General features: G+C 58.5%; 1 protein-coding gene across 1 annotated transcript; it reads left to right on the top strand.

Moving 5' to 3' along the window:
• Nucleotides 1-186: 186 nt before the first annotated feature.
• On the top strand, nucleotides 187-9,431 carry CEL (carboxyl ester lipase). Its single transcript, XM_039229643.1, has 11 exons — nucleotides 187-1,619; nucleotides 3,626-3,776; nucleotides 3,868-3,990; nucleotides 4,119-4,316; nucleotides 4,935-5,065; nucleotides 5,231-5,338; nucleotides 5,460-5,577; nucleotides 6,990-7,176; nucleotides 7,354-7,557; nucleotides 8,423-8,620; nucleotides 8,946-9,431. The coding sequence occupies exons 1-11, from the start codon at nucleotides 1,554-1,556 to the stop codon at nucleotides 9,358-9,360; spliced, it is 1,899 nt and encodes a 632-aa protein (XP_039085574.1). The 5' UTR covers nucleotides 187-1,553; the 3' UTR covers nucleotides 9,361-9,431.
• The last annotated feature ends 5,285 nt before the right edge of the window (nucleotides 9,432-14,716 follow it).

Below are 14,716 nucleotides of genomic sequence, written 5' to 3'. Positions count from 1 at the left end.
ATCGAGCTCCTGGGAAGCCCCCGCAGATGACGGATCAGGAGCCCCAGTGGCTCACAGTTGGCCTGAAGTGGCCAGTCTGGGAACCTGCCTTTCGGTGGAGAGGCCGGCCAAGCTGACTGCCCGGCTGGCCCTGCTCCCCGCTGCCGGGGGCCAGGAGAGCCCCTTTCCCCGCACTAGGAGCAACACGCTCTCGGGACAGCCTGACGAAAGGCACGAGTTGACAAGTGCAAATGCAGCACCCAAGCCCTTTGCAAGCGTGTCCTCACGCTGCCCAGCTGAAGCCACACTAGTCCCGGCCTGGCCCGCACGGCCCCTTCCCAGTGTCCTAACTCCTCCCGCCCGCAGCTGCCCACCTCTCCCCACCTCTCCCCGCTCTCTCCAGCCTCTTGTCCACTCTGTGTGCTAAACGTTTGGCTCTGGTGGACAGGCAGGCCTGGTGACAGCAGCAGGCATGATGTAGCAGGACGGTGGCTGTCCCCTGGCTCCCGATCGTGCGCCCATCGCTGGAGATGGTTGTGAAGTGGAGCCTGAACATCCTCCATGAGGCATGACTCCAGAGGCGGCCAAACTCAAGGCACGGTCCTCAGGCCTCGGCCATGGTGGCCTACCTTTTTGGTAACTTTCTCTGGTTACCAAAGGCCTACACGGTCACAGAGAACAGTGGGAGCCTTTTTCCCCTGTTACCACCTGCCTCTGCTGTTTTCTCCCCCTCCCGGTCTCTCTGACTCTGTCTCAGTCTCTGTCCCTTCCCTTGTCTGCTGGTTGGTCTCCAGCTCTGCTTGGCTTTGCCCCAGTGTCTTTGCTTGGCCCATTTCTGTGGCCAGAAAAGCCCAGCTTTTCCTTTTCCTTAGGGAAGCCTGTGAGGCTGGGCTGGAGCCCCCCTTCCCCCTTCCCCTTGTCCACCCGAGCCTCTGGTCTTCCCGCCCCAGGACTTGTGCTGGATGTGGGGTCTCCCCCACCCCAAGGGCAGGATCCCCTGTGCTGCTCCGGGCCCCCACACCCAGTGGGCCCTTGATGACAAGAGTCAGCCACACGGGCTGCCCGGTAGCACCCACCCACCCACCTGTGTCCCAGAAGCCCCATGCCAGTCCCCTAAACTGCTGTTGAGCTGGGGCTGGGCAGCAGGCGGGCCGTGGAGACCAAGCCCTTGTGGATAAGTGAGCCAGAACGTGGGGCAGCGTACCCCGGCCTTGCAGCCTTCTGCCCTGCACCACCTGCCTCTGCTCCCAGGTAGGCAGTGACCTGCACAGGTGTGCTGTGGGCACCGGGGCAGCCGGCCCTGGGAAAGACAGACTGTCCCTGCACGTGTGTGTACATGTGTGTGTGTGTGTGTCCTCCTGTGTGACCTTGGCCCAGCCTGAGGCTGGCTGGAAACAGCAGCTGTCTCCTGGTCCCAGGTTCACTGCCTGGAGTGTGGCCAGCCTGGAGGAAGGGCCAGAGGCAGGAGGAGGGAAAGGGGGCCCTCTGCAGGAAGCTGGCAACTCGGAGGCTGGCTCCAGCCCCATAAATACCAGTGGGCCCGAGGGAGGCCCACACACAGGCCGGCGGGCACCATGGGGCACCTGGAGCTGGTCATCGTGGGCCTCGCCTGCTGCTGGGCAGCAGCGAGCGCAGCAAAGGTAAGCGGGGGCCCTCCGTCCTCTCGCTAAGCCAGACCTAGAACCTGGGCACAGGGCGCTGTGGAGGGAAGGCAGACGGGCAACGCCCCCGTAGAAAGGGCCAGCCTGAGAAAGACCTCAATGGTCAACACAGTGTTTCTTGCACCCATTATGCTTTGTGTATTTGCTCCTGCATACGATGGCTCGGGCTGCCAGATAAACTCCGGGGTGCCAAATTAAATTTGAGTTCTCGTTTTGGGGCAAAAAGGTGCTTCTATTAAAGCATGGGGACAGGACCCCTGGGCAGGAAGAGCTGCCAAATATTGTTTTATATAAAACATGGAAAGTTTTTGGTATGGGTATGTCCTGTACAATATTTAGGATATACTTAATACTGAAAAAAGAAATCCATCTACGTGAAATTTAAATGTAACTGGGAGTCCTGAATTTTTATTTGCTGAGTCTGGGAACCTGACCCACAACACCCCTCTGGCTCCTTCCTCTCCAGAGAGGTCGATGTCCCCCTTATGTAGATAAGGAAATGGGCCCAGAGCAGACAGCCACCCATCACACAGCCACCAGTGGCTGCGCAGGAGCCTGGAACCCCGCTCTAGTCCAACCCGGGTCTGCTGCCAACATAACCTCCATCTCCCCAGAGGAAGTTACCCCCCAAGTCCCTCCAGAGCGGGAGAGTCCAGAGGCCTTCTGGTGGGGGTGCCGTCTGCCCTCCCTAACTGCCCTGTCACAGCATGAGGACCGAGGCCCCACAGATGCACAGCCCCCGTGGGTGTTCCTAACCCTCATCCCGCCCCTCCATCCTTGCTGGCCTGGGCCCTGGAGGTTTGGGTGCTGCCCTGAGGGGAGGCGGCTCGCTCTTGGGAGCAGGGGGCTTGTCTGAGGGCAGAAAGGGCCAGGATTGCCCCTCAGCGCGCCAGCAGCCAGTGCCACCCTCCCCGCCTTGCTCACCCCTCACCCAGGCCCTTAGGCCAATGTCCGTTCTGAGAGGTGACTTCCCGGTCCCCGGGCCCTGATCCGGCCCACCACAGGGCCCAAAGCCGGTCACGAAAAATGTCTGGAGGCCTGAAACAAGGCTGCAGATCCTGCAACTGAGAGAGGGGCCTGGGAGCGGGGCACACCTGCCTCTGGGCCCCCCGCCCCACCCCTCAGGCGCCGGGCAGGAGTTGCTCTGGCCTCTTTCTCTCTCCAGCTCCTGCCTCCCCCCCTCCGGTTAGCCTAGACCTTACAAGTGCTGGGGGCGCCGCTGGGCCTGGCTGGGCGGGCTCTGCTGCCCCGCCCTTCCCCCCTGCGAACCCAGCGCCCGTGAGGGCCAGGAAGCCGAGACCTGCCCCTGGACCAGACAGATGGGGAGGCCACCCCGGGAGGGGATGAGGGCCTGGCTCTGAGGTCAGACGGCGGTTTCCAGCAGGATGACCTCAAGCAGGAAAGTTCCCTCCTGGGACAATGGGTAGATAAGCACCAGCCCCCGGGACCCTCTCGGGTGAGGACTGGATGCACTGGCCGTGCGAGGCCAGCTCAGTGCCAGGACTGGGGACACGGCAGCGGTTCCAACGGCCTGGGGGACAGGGGTCTTTCCTAGCAGTGAGAACTCGGCATCAGGCCACGGACCCCAGGCCACGGACCCCAGGCCCGCTGGACGCTGTGGGGGGACACAAGGGAAGACGGTGCTGCTACCCATGTTAGAGATGGGGAAACGGAGGCTCATGGTCACAGCTAGGTGGCCGTTGCTGGGATCCAAGCTTCTACCCCGCCTCCCCCGGCCTACACGGAAGGCTTCCCAGAGTGTGAACACACCAGTTGAAGCAGCCTCCTCCCAGATCTAGGGAGCAGGACCCCCTCGGGGGATAAGGGAAAGCGGCAGAAGCCTCCATCTCGGGTGCAGACCGGCGCCTCCCCAAAGCTGTCTCCGGGGAGCCTCTGGGCACCCTGGGGCTGCTCAAGCTGCCCCTCACCCCCATTCGGGAGGGAGTGCAGCCTGAGCCCACCCGAGCCTCGGTCTTCACCCCCAGCTGGGCGCCGTGTACACGGAAGGAGGCTTCGTGGAAGGCGTCAACAAGAAGCTCAGCCTCTTCGGCAACTATGTGGACATCTTCAAGGGCATCCCCTTCGCCGCCCCCCCCAAGCCCCTGGAGAACCCTCAGCGGCACCCCGGCTGGCAAGGTGGGAACAGGCAGGTGCTGGCGAAGCCTCGCGACCCGGGTACGCCGGGGGCGGCTGCCGTCCTCACACCTGCCCCGCTGGCTGCCCACAGGAACCCTGAAGGCCAAGGACTTCAAGAAGCGGTGTTTGCAGGCCACCATCACCCAGGACAGCACCTACGGGGATGAGGACTGCCTCTACCTCAACATCTGGGTCCCCCAGGGCAAGAAGGAAGGTGGGCCCGCCCTCCCCGCACCCTGCAGGAGACCCCCCGAGAGCCCAGCTTCCCTAAAGCAGCGCAGGGTGTGGAGGGGAGCCGGAGGGGGCATGCACGGTCACCGGGTCTGCTCCGCTCTGCCTTAGTCTCCAGGAACCTGCCTGTCATGGTCTGGATCTACGGAGGCGCCTTCCTCATGGGTGCCGGCCACGGGGCCAACTTCCTCAGCAACTACCTGTACGATGGAGAGGAGATCGCCACTCGGGGCAACGTCATCGTGGTCACCTTCAACTATCGCGTCGGCCCCCTGGGCTTCCTCAGCACCGGGGACGCCAACCTGCCAGGTCTGCTAGAGGTCTTGGGCACGAGGAGGGGGAGAACACACACCTCACCCCGTGAGCTCTGAGCCCCGTGGGGATGCCCCTCGACGCCCTTCACGCTCGAACAACTCCCGACAGTCCCCCCTGGAAATCCTGTGCACAGACCCAGGGAGCTGGGCATGGACCGTGAGATGCAGGAGTCCCTTGGCAGCTGTAGTGAAAGAAGAGACTGCCAGACAGACAGGCGGAGTGAGACCCAGAGAGGCCCAGGGGAGCCGGGGACAGGGAGCCCCGTAAAAGAGACAGAAGAGAAGACATTGAGGTGGCAACACAGAAGCTTCAGGACCGACCCACAGACAGGGGGGCTTGTGGCAGGGAGAGAGAGAAATGAGCAGGCTGGCCCGCCCCCAGCGCAAGCCCCACATCCGGCCCAGCACCTGACACCCTCTCCGTCCCCAACCTCCCTCCTGACCAGCCCCCAGGGGGCCCATTCAACCTCCTGCGGTTCGGCCAGGGTCTCCGCCCTCAAGGACATTCTCATCCCACCCATGGGATTGTGCACCCCGTGTGGGCCAGGCCCTGGCACCCCCAGCCCTGGCCAAGGGGTCCCCGATGAAGGCCCACCCTCCACCCTGCCCCCAGGTAACTACGGCCTTCGGGATCAGCACATGGCCATCGCTTGGGTGAAGAGGAACATCGCAGCCTTCGGGGGGGACCCCAACAACATCACCATCTTTGGAGAGTCAGCTGGAGCCGCTAGTGTTTCTCTGCAGGTCTGGGAGACCCCTGGAGAGGGGACCTGCCCCCAAGGGTGTGAGAGGGAGCCGCTGGGGGTCAGGGAGTGGAGGGTCCGAACTGACGTGTAGGGTGGGCTTGGCTAAGCCCGGGGTGGGCATGTGGGGCGAGGCCTCAGTGACAGAGGCCTCTGTGTGTTGCAGATCCTCTCCCCGTACAACAAGGGCCTCATCCGGCGAGCCATCAGCCAGAGCGGTGTGGCACATTGCCCCTGGGTCATCCAGAAGAACCCCCTCTTCTGGGCCAAAAGGGTAAAGAGGAACTGTGGTAGGCAGGGGAGGGGCCTCCCCGCTTCCCACTCTGTCCCGACTCTGTCCTCCTCTGCCCGGAGCACTGGCCTCACCTGCCTGTCTGCACCCCCCCCATCCCCAGATCGCCGAGAAGGTGGGCTGCCCCATGGACGATACCGCCAGGATGGCCGGGTGTCTGAAGGTTACCGACCCCCGTGCCCTGACGCTGGCCTATAAGATGCCCCTGGCTGGCATGGAGTGTGAGTGGGGGAGCTGGGCGGGGGAGGGCCTTGCTCCTGGAGGAGAGAGGAACTGCCAGGTCCTCAGCCCAGCCCCGCACCAGAGTGCTGGCATCCCTAGGCAGCTTGCAGCCACGCCGGTGGCTGTAGGAGGAGGCGGGCCGTGATTTCTTCTTATCCTCCTGGGTCCCAACTCCTTGGAGAAGCTGATGAGTTTGGGCCCCAGCCCCCACAGTGCACATGGTTTCTGGGGGGGGGCGCGCATGGACCCAAGACCAAGAGTCTTTGTACCTTTGTACCAGAGGTCTTTGTACCTTCCTCATTCAATGCTCAGCGAACCCCTGCGGCACAGCTTGGCCCTCCCAGCTCTGCTCCTCTGTACCCCTGGAATGCTGGGGAGCCCACCAGCCCAGGGGGCTGGCATTCGCTCTTGCTTATCTTTTGGATGCTGGATAAGAGGCCCCCTCAGGTTGCACCTTTACCCGATGTGAATTAAACCGTAAGTGTTAAGTGAACCAAAAGCCACGCAAACATGTGGCCCCATAATACAAACCAGCTGTTTCCTCCTCCGGCGTGAACCGGAGAGAAAACAGGCTCTGCTGGGCCTCCTGAAGGCCGGTGCCTCCACCTGCCCCGAGCCGGCTCTCCGGTACCTTCAGGGCCGGTTCAGGGATCTGGAGGACAATGCGGACCTCGCACAATTTTGGCGGACACCCTGGAACCCGGCCGGGAGGGGGGTGCCTCTTTCTCCATTGGTCCCCTCAATTACTTCCAGACCCTCCTTCCTGGTTTAGGCTGAGTGAGAAGCAATGCTGGAGGGAGGGCAGCCTTGGCCTCTAGATGGTGGTTCTCGGCTGGGTGTTTTTGCCCCAGGGCACGTGTGGCCGAGTCTGGAGACAGTTTGGTTTGGTTTTTTAAATGTTTTATTTATTTCTGAGAGAGAGAGAGAGGCAGCATGAGCAGGGGAGGGTCAGAGAGAGGGAGACACAGAATCCGAAGCAGGCTCCAGGCTCTGAGCTGTCAGCACAGAGCCCGACGCGGGGCTCGACCCCACGGACTGTGAGATCATGACCTGAGTTGAAGTTGGACGCTTAACTGACTGAGCCACCCAGGCGCCCGTGGAGACAGTTTTGGTTGTTACAACGGGAGAGGCAGGGCTACTGGCATTCCATAATTTGAGGTCAGGGATGCTGTTAAACTTCCCGAAGGGCACTGCACGCCCCCCCCCCCCCCCCCCCCCCCCCCCCCCGCCCATGACATGGAACGATCCTGCCCTAACTGCTGGTAGTGCCGGAGCCGGAGCCTGGTCTAGATTGGAGGAGGCAGGGGTCTCCGCCTCAGCCTCGCTGGGACAGAGTGACTCCTGCCCCAGAGGCTGATGGGAAGAGCAGCTGGGTACCGCAGGTGTGTGAGCCTGCCGCTCTCCCGCCCAGATCCCATGTTGCATTACCTGGGCTTTGTCCCTGTCATCGACGGAGACTTCATCCCCGATGACCCCGTCAACCTGTACAGCAACACAGCGGACATCGACTACATAGCAGGCACCAACAACATGGACGGCCACATCTTTGCCAGCATCGACATGCCAGCCATCAACAAGAACAAACAGGACGTCACCAAGTAAGCAGTGGGTGTGGCGCCCCTGGGGCAGTGCCCGGGGGGCAGCCGAGGGAGGCATCAGCAATGGAGGTCAGCCCGTGCCGCGGGGCCATCCGTGGCCCTCTGCTGGGTGTGGGGGTGCAGACACCCTCCCACCGGCGCCGGGTGGTGGGTCCAGTGCTGGCGTGGTCCCTGCAGGGAGGATTTCTACAAGCTGGTCAGAGGGCTCACCATCACCAAGGGGCTCAGGGGAGCCAACACCACCTTTGACCTCTACGCCGAGCCCTGGGCCCTCGACGAGCCCCAGGAGACCAAGAAGAAGACCGTGGTGGACTTCGAGACTGACATCCTCTTCCTGGTGCCCACCAAGGTTGCACTGGCCGAGCACAGAGCCAACGCCAAGTAAGGACTGGGGCAGGGAGGCTCCCTGGAGAGGCCTGCCTGGGATCACGCATCTTTGCACCGAGGGCTCCCTGCTGGGTGGCTCTGGGAAGGCCGAGCTCGGGTCCCTACCTGTGCCTGCACACCTGCTTTGCCCAGACCTGACAAGAGCTGAGAGAGCCCCCTTCTTACCTCCCAACCTCGGCTGGTGGGGGAGGGGGGGCATTACAAAACCCTCCCACGACCCCCTGCCCAGCCCGGCGCTGCGTGCCCTCCTTCACCCCACAGTCCTTCCTGCCACTAAGTTCTTTGCATCTGCGCTCCCTCCCTCGTGCCATGGAAAAGGAAAAAACGGGGGTGCGGGGGGGGTGGGGGACGAGGGCCTCTGCTGTGGGTTTCAGCTTTGCCACATTAAAAAAAAAACACCTCTGTAGAATAATAGCCAATGAAAATAAAAAGTAAGTGAGGAATCCTTCAAAAGTAAGAAGATAATATTATACCTGGAATCTAGAACCAAATCTTCGCAGCAGCTAAGCGATAAACGTAGCTCCGAGCTTCCCGTCAGTGAAGGCAAAAAAGGAAAACATTCGAGGGCGTATACCTGGTCCAGTTACATTAGGGTACAAGTTCACCTGCAGAGACGTAAATCTTTCTTGATACTGAATTCAGTCTGTTTTGAGGAGGTGAATTATAAATACAACTGAAATCGTAGAGCCCACGGGTCTGCAGCTTTCCCTTCCCCACACGTCAGGATTCTTCATGAATTTTGGGGGGATTCCCTAGGTCCTTCCCAGGCCTCCCCCCAGGCCTCATCTCTGGGCTGGGGGACTCCGGGGGAGCCCCTTGCCAACTTGGCCCATCTCCCCTCCCTTCCCCCCTTCCTCAGGAGCGCCAAAACCTACACCTACCTGTTCTCACACCCCTCGCGGATGCCCACCTACCCCAGGTGGGTTGGGGCTGACCACGCGGACGACATCCAGTACGTCTTTGGGAAGCCCTTCGCCACGCCCCTGGGCTACCGGCCCCAGGACAAGACTGTCTCCAAGACTATGATCGCCTACTGGACCAACTTTGCCAGAAGCGGGTAAGGAGGGCAGGGGTGAGGCCGAACCCAGGGCCGCCTGCTACCTTGCCCTGCAGGCTTGGGCTCCTGTGCCCTCACTTAGCCTCCCCAAGCCTCGGCGCCTCCGTCCCGGGCCCGCACAGAGGTGCTGCTGGGCCCCGCGAGCTGCGCCCCCTGGGGCTCGTGCCCGGCCAGTGCCCAGGACGCAGCGGAGCCCCTGACGGTGGGGTCGGCCTGGAGGGTGGAGGACTGTCGGGCAAGCCCGGGCCCAGGTGGGCTGGGGACACAGGTCTCCAGACTCCTGTGAGCTCCCAGCCCCCCAACCCAGCCTTCCTCCTTCCTGCAGGGACCCCAACATGGGCCACTCGGCGGTGCCCACACACTGGGCACCCTACACTGTGGAAACTGACAACTACCTGGAGATCAACAGGAAGATGGACAGCAGCTCTATGAAGCAGCACCTGCGGACGAATTACCTGCGCTACTGGACCCTCACCTACGAGGCGCTGCCCACAGTGATGGGAGGCGGGGCCCCCTCGGCGCCCCCTTCGGGGGACTCCGGTGCCGCCCCCGCACCCCCCTCGGGGGACTCCGATGCCGCCCCCGCCCCCCCCTTGGGGGACTCCGATGCCGCCCCCGCACCCCCCTCGGGAGACTCTGATGCCGCCCCCGCACCCCCCTCGGGGGACTCCGATGCCTCTCCTGCGCCCCCCTCGGGGGACTCTGAGGGGGCTCAAATGCCTGCAGTCATTGGCTTCTAATGTCCTTGGCCCCAAGAAGCCATAGGGTGAGACCCTAGGGGCCCACCTCCCCTCCAGATCTCTTCCTGAATAAAGCCTCATCCCTCTCTGTCTGGCATCTTCCTTTGCTCTTGAAGCCCCCGCTGCAGGGCGCAGGGCTCTCATTCTGCAGCCCCAGGCTCTGGGCCCCACCGCCTTTCCCCGGGGTACCCGCAGTCCCGAAGCCCCAGGAAGTCTGCAGGGCCACCCTCACTTGAGAGAGGAGGAAACGGGTTTGAAGAAGTGAGGTATCAGAGTCAGGACTGGGCTTCAGGCAGGGGGTCCCTCTGCCCTGGGCTGCTGGCTCCCAGGGGGCAGGGTCGGCCGTGGCCACAGCTGAGATGGGAGCCGGGCTCTGTAGGCCGTGCCCCTGCCCCCACCCCCGGGCTGGCGAAGTCCAGCCATGCCAAGTCCTCTGGGGCATGGGCAGCGACCCCTGTGCTCTAACTGGGGCCTGCGGAACTGAACTCTGCATCCAGCTGGGTGCAAGTCGAGGAGAAGAAAGCATTACACTCGAAGGTCAGAAAGAAAAAGTGCAAGTGGACTGGGCGCTGGGCGGCTCTGGCCAAGCTTGGGGGGAGGGCGGGAGGCAGAGGTCAGGGCCATTCCCACATCCCGGCGTCCGGGCCCAGGCGGCATGCTGCGTACGTAAGCAGCCTGACCTCACCAGGGCCGCCCCAGGGGGGCACCGAGAGGGGGGCACGTGCCCCAGGTCTTCAGAGCAAAGATTTAAACCCAGGAACTCGGAAGCTAGTGCTTGAAACGATGTTGGGGGGAGTCTCCCCACCCCTCCCTCACTGTTTTGTCTCTGTGGGGGAGGTGGTGAGGGCTCCTGGGAGAGCAGATTCTGGAGTCCTGCACAGCTCTGCGTGCTGGGAATGGGGACAGCACACCAGAGGGCCAGCCAGCCTCTCTCTCCGTCTCCGTCACGATGGAAGGCTGGGGCCTGGGCCACCCGCAGCCGAGCTGAAGGGAGGCAAACCTGTCCCCCCCTCAAGGATCAGGGAGCACTCGGGCTGGCCTGTGACCCCTTGGCTACCCTGGGCTTCCTGGCTCGCTGAGGGCTCTCAGGTGTGAGGAGGGGATTCCCTGTCCAAGGCTGGGGGGGTGGGGTGGGGAGGTTGGGCCCTTGCGGCCCTGTGGCCTCTCCCGGCGACTGTCCCTACTCTTGGCCAACAGAGGCCCAAGGATGCAACAACGTGTCCCTCCACCACATTAGCATACACACGACTTCCTCTAAGTGCTTCTACGTGCCGCGTCTGCTCTCAGGGGCCTCCCGACACTGCATGAGAAATCCCTTGGACCCCAGTGCCTTGGACCAGCCCTGGACCGGCCCTGGGATGTGGCACTTCTCGCGCCTGTTGCAGGAGGGAAGCGTAGTCATGCCTGCCTGTCATTCAGAAAATCCCATCCCTGGGTGGCCAGGCCATCAGAGTGGCAGGGACATCGGGGTCCAGGAATGTGCACGGCCCCTAGGCTGTGCTAAGACCTTTCCGGCAGAGGCCGGCCTTGCGCTATGTCTGGGGGACACAGGCAGCTGTTGGTGACAACTCAAGATCATCCCACAATTCATCTGGCTTTTGCCTTTACAGACAGTATCCAGAGGATGAAGTTGAAAATAGAGTTGACCCTTGACCAACATGGGGGTTATGGGTGCTGACCCCCCCACAGCCAAAAATCCATATAACTTTAGACTCTCCCCGAAAACTTAACAGCCTTACTGTTGCCCAGAAGCCTCACCGATAGCATCGATAGCAATCAATTAACACATATTTTGTAGAGGTATTATAAACTATCTTCTTACACTAAGGAAGCCAGAGAAAAAGAAAATGTTAAGGAAACCATAAGGAAGGTGCGCCTGGGTGGCTCGGTCGGTTAAGCGTCTGACTTCGGCTCAGGTCATGACCTCATAGTTTGTGGGATGGAGCCCCGCTTCGGGCTCTGTGCTGACAGCTCAGAGCCTGGAGCCTCCTTCAGATTCTGTGTCTCCCTCTCTTTCTCCGCCCCTCCCTTGCTCATGTTCTGTCTCTGTCTCTCAAAAATGAATACACGTTAAAAAAAGAAGAAAATCGTAAAGAAGAGAAAATACATTCACAGTACTATCCTGTATCCAAAAAAAAGCCATGAGAAGGGGGCCCACAGGGTCTAGACCTGTGCTGTTAAAGGGTCAACTGTAATTACCGGAAGTGCAGGCTGGAGGCTGTCCAGGGTCCTGGAGGCTCCCTGACGGGCCAGGTGTTCCCCCTTTCTGCTAACCTTTTATGGTGAAGCCCAGGGAAGCTCAGGACAGCATCTGTTTACCACCCTGATGTCACACCTGTCTCCCAGGCCACCATCTTTCTACCCTCCCTGCAGGAAAGGTTCAAGTCACCCACTTCCTCTAAGACATAACCAAATCACAGACGTGGACAAAAAAAAAAAAAAAAAACTCAGCCACCCCAGGGGGGCTGCAACTCTCAGGGCTCTGGCCTAGCTAGCTGCTCTTTAGGACAATTCGGAATCAACATGACCAAGTCTATCTATATGCTGGTGACTGCCCAATACAGTAAACCTCAGAACCACATGGTTCTGGAATTCGTCTCGGCCAGGGGTGGGGAGTGTGGTGGTCTTTCACTAGCAGAACCCTTATCCACGCCAGCACTCAGCTGGGAGTCATCAGACCCTGGCCAAGATGAGCCTGGCAGGGAGAGGTGGGGCAGGGGTGGGGATCTTTAGCGTATTTCTGGGCAAAATCAATTATATGTAGAGTTGCAGGGAGGCTGAAAATCCTAACTCATAAGAAGCAGAGATGCTTACGGAACAAGGCTCAGCTGTAGCCTGAAGACTACATTACAAATCTTTCCCCCAGATTCAAAGCAAGCAGGAGCGGGAAGTCTAAGGACAGAGGTGAGGCTCCCAGGACGACTCCAGTCCAGGTAAAGGGCTGACCACAGGCCCCCAGAGAGAACTGCCTGACTACATAGTCCACTGGCTAATAAGCTCCTCTGGCCTCTTCCCTCCTACGTTGCACATTCTTGATCTGTTTACAACCCCCTCCCCCCACTGCTTAGTGCTGATGGAATTCAAATTTGACCCTGAAATCTGTAAGTTCCTAATTGGTGGTTGACAGAAACCCCAATAAAACAAGCACAAAATATCCCTCTTCCTCCAAAGCTGTAGAAAGGCAGCCAACGGTCCTGGGTCAGGAAATGGTCCTGGCAAATGTTGTTCTTTGAAAATCGCCATAAAATATACATAACATAAAAGATGCCAATTTAACTTCTTCTAAGAGTACAATTCAGTGACATTAGTGCCGTTCACACTGTTGTGCAACCGCCACCGTATCTAGTCCCAAAACTTTATCATCCCCAACCGAAACTTTGTACCCATTAATCAATAACACCCTGTTCTCCCTCTCCCCTCCCCCACCCAAGACTACTTTCCCAATTTGCCTGTTCTAGATTTTTTTAAAAGTTTATTTATTTGGAGAGAGAGACAGTGAGGGAGGGGCAGAGAGAGAAGGAGAGAGGGAATCCCAGGCAGGCTCCACACTGTCCCCACAGAGTCCGACACGGGGCTCAATGCCATGAACCTCGAGATCATGACCTGAGTCGAAGTTGGACACTTAGCCGACTGAGCCCCCCAGGTGGCCCACCCCTCTTGTTGTTTATTGTAGGCATTGGCAGCGAGAAATTCTGCGGTTAGCATTGCTGCTGTGTCCCTTACGTTCTGGTACATTGTTTTGTTTTCATTTGTCTCTGGGTATTTTCTAACTTCCCTTGTGATCTCTTCTTTGACCCCTTGGTTATTAAAGAGTATGTTGCTTACTTTCCATGTTTATATATGAGTATTCCAGTTTTCTCTCCACTGCTGGCTTCTGCTTTTATCCCACTGTGATAGGAAAAGATATTCTGTATGGCTTCAATCTTTAAAATTTATTAGGACTTGGGACACCTGGGGGGCTCAGTCAGTTAAGCATCTAACTTCGGCTCAGGTAATGATCTCGTGTTCCTGAGTTCGAGCCACACATCAGGCTCTGTGTTGACAGCTCCAGGAGCCTGGAGCCTGCTTTGGATTCTGTGTCTCCCTCCCTGCCCCTCCCCCACTCATGCTCTGTCTCTTTCTCTCTCAAAAATAAATAAATGGTGAAAAAAATGTTTCAATTTATTAGGACTTGTTCTGTAGCCTCACAGGTGGTGTGTCCTAGAGAATGTTCCATGTGTCCATGAGAAGCATGTGTGTTTACTGCCGTGTCTTGTACCTGTCTGTTGGGTCTAACAGTATAGGATGTGGTTCAAATCCTCTATCCGTAGTGAACTTCCACCTGAATTTTTCTAGCCATTTTCGGACATGAGGTATTAAAGTCTCAAACTCACTTCAATGATGTCAATTTTTGCTTCAGGGATGGATGTCTACAATTGTTATTTTTCCTTGCTGAATGAACATCTTTATCGACATTTTTCTTATTACCTTTTTAACTTAAAATCAACTGTCTGATAATAATATAGCCACCCTGGGGCTATCTCTTACTGTTTTTGTGGAATATCTTTTTCCACCTTTTTACTTTCAACCTTTCTGTATGTTTTTTTTTTTAAATTTTTAATGTTTATTTATTTTTGAGAGACAGAGACAGAACACAAGCCGCGAGGGGCAGAGAGAGAGAGGGAGATGCAGAATCTGAAACAGGCTGCAGGCTCTGAGCTGTCAGCACAAGGTCAGACACAGGGCTTTAACTCACTGACCGAGAGATCATGACCTGAGCCTAAGTCAGATGATTAACCTACTGAGCCACCCAGGCACTCCTCTCTTCATTGTCTTTTAAATTTTATAAGTTTATTTATTTTGAGAGAGAGAAAGTACATAAGCAGGGGAGGGGGAGGCGTTGAGAGAGAGAGAGAGAGAGAGAGAGAGAGAGAGAAGTCCAAGCAGGCTCTACACTGTCAAGGCAGAGCCTGACGTGGGGCTTCATCTCCGGAACCGTGAGATCATGACCTGAGCCGAAATCAGGAGTCAGATGCTTAAGTGACTGAGCCGCCCAGGCACCCCCTTTTCACCTTTTTGAGGACCCCGTGTCCATGATAAATCACTTCTTGCTGCTTTCGAGACTTTCTCCTTGTCTTTCAACAACTTGATGATCATCGAGTGTCTCCGTGGGGCTCTCCTGGAGTTTGTCCTGTGTGGAGTTCACTGAGCTTCTTAGTGTGTAGATTGAGGCCTTTCGTCAAATCTGGGAAGTTTTCAGCCATTATTACTTCAAAGAATCTCTCTGCTCCTTTCTCCCTTCTTCCTCTGGGACCCTCAGGATGCCTATGTTGGTGCAGCTGATGATGTCACAGGACAGTGCCTATGGGGCCATTCT

The sequence above is a fragment of the Hyaena hyaena genome, unplaced genomic scaffold (genome assembly GCF_003009895.1).
Source record: "Hyaena hyaena isolate Hyena2069 unplaced genomic scaffold, ASM300989v1 scaffold_38, whole genome shotgun sequence".
NCBI classification, from domain to species: Eukaryota; Metazoa; Chordata; class Mammalia; order Carnivora; family Hyaenidae; genus Hyaena; species Hyaena hyaena.
This window is presented reverse-complemented; position numbering and strand designations above follow the sequence as displayed.

Coding starts and splice junctions, on each gene's coding strand:
- CEL (XM_039229643.1), top strand. CDS start 1,554: ATGGGGCACCTGGAGCTGGTCATCGTGGGCCTCGCCTGCTGCTGGGCA. Junction 3,777..3,867: donor GCGGCACCCCGGCTGGCAAG/GTGGGAACAGGC, acceptor GGCTGCCCACAG/GAACCCTGAAGGCCAAGGAC. Junction 5,578..6,989: donor GCCCCTGGCTGGCATGGAGT/GTGAGTGGGGGA, acceptor TCTCCCGCCCAG/ATCCCATGTTGCATTACCTG.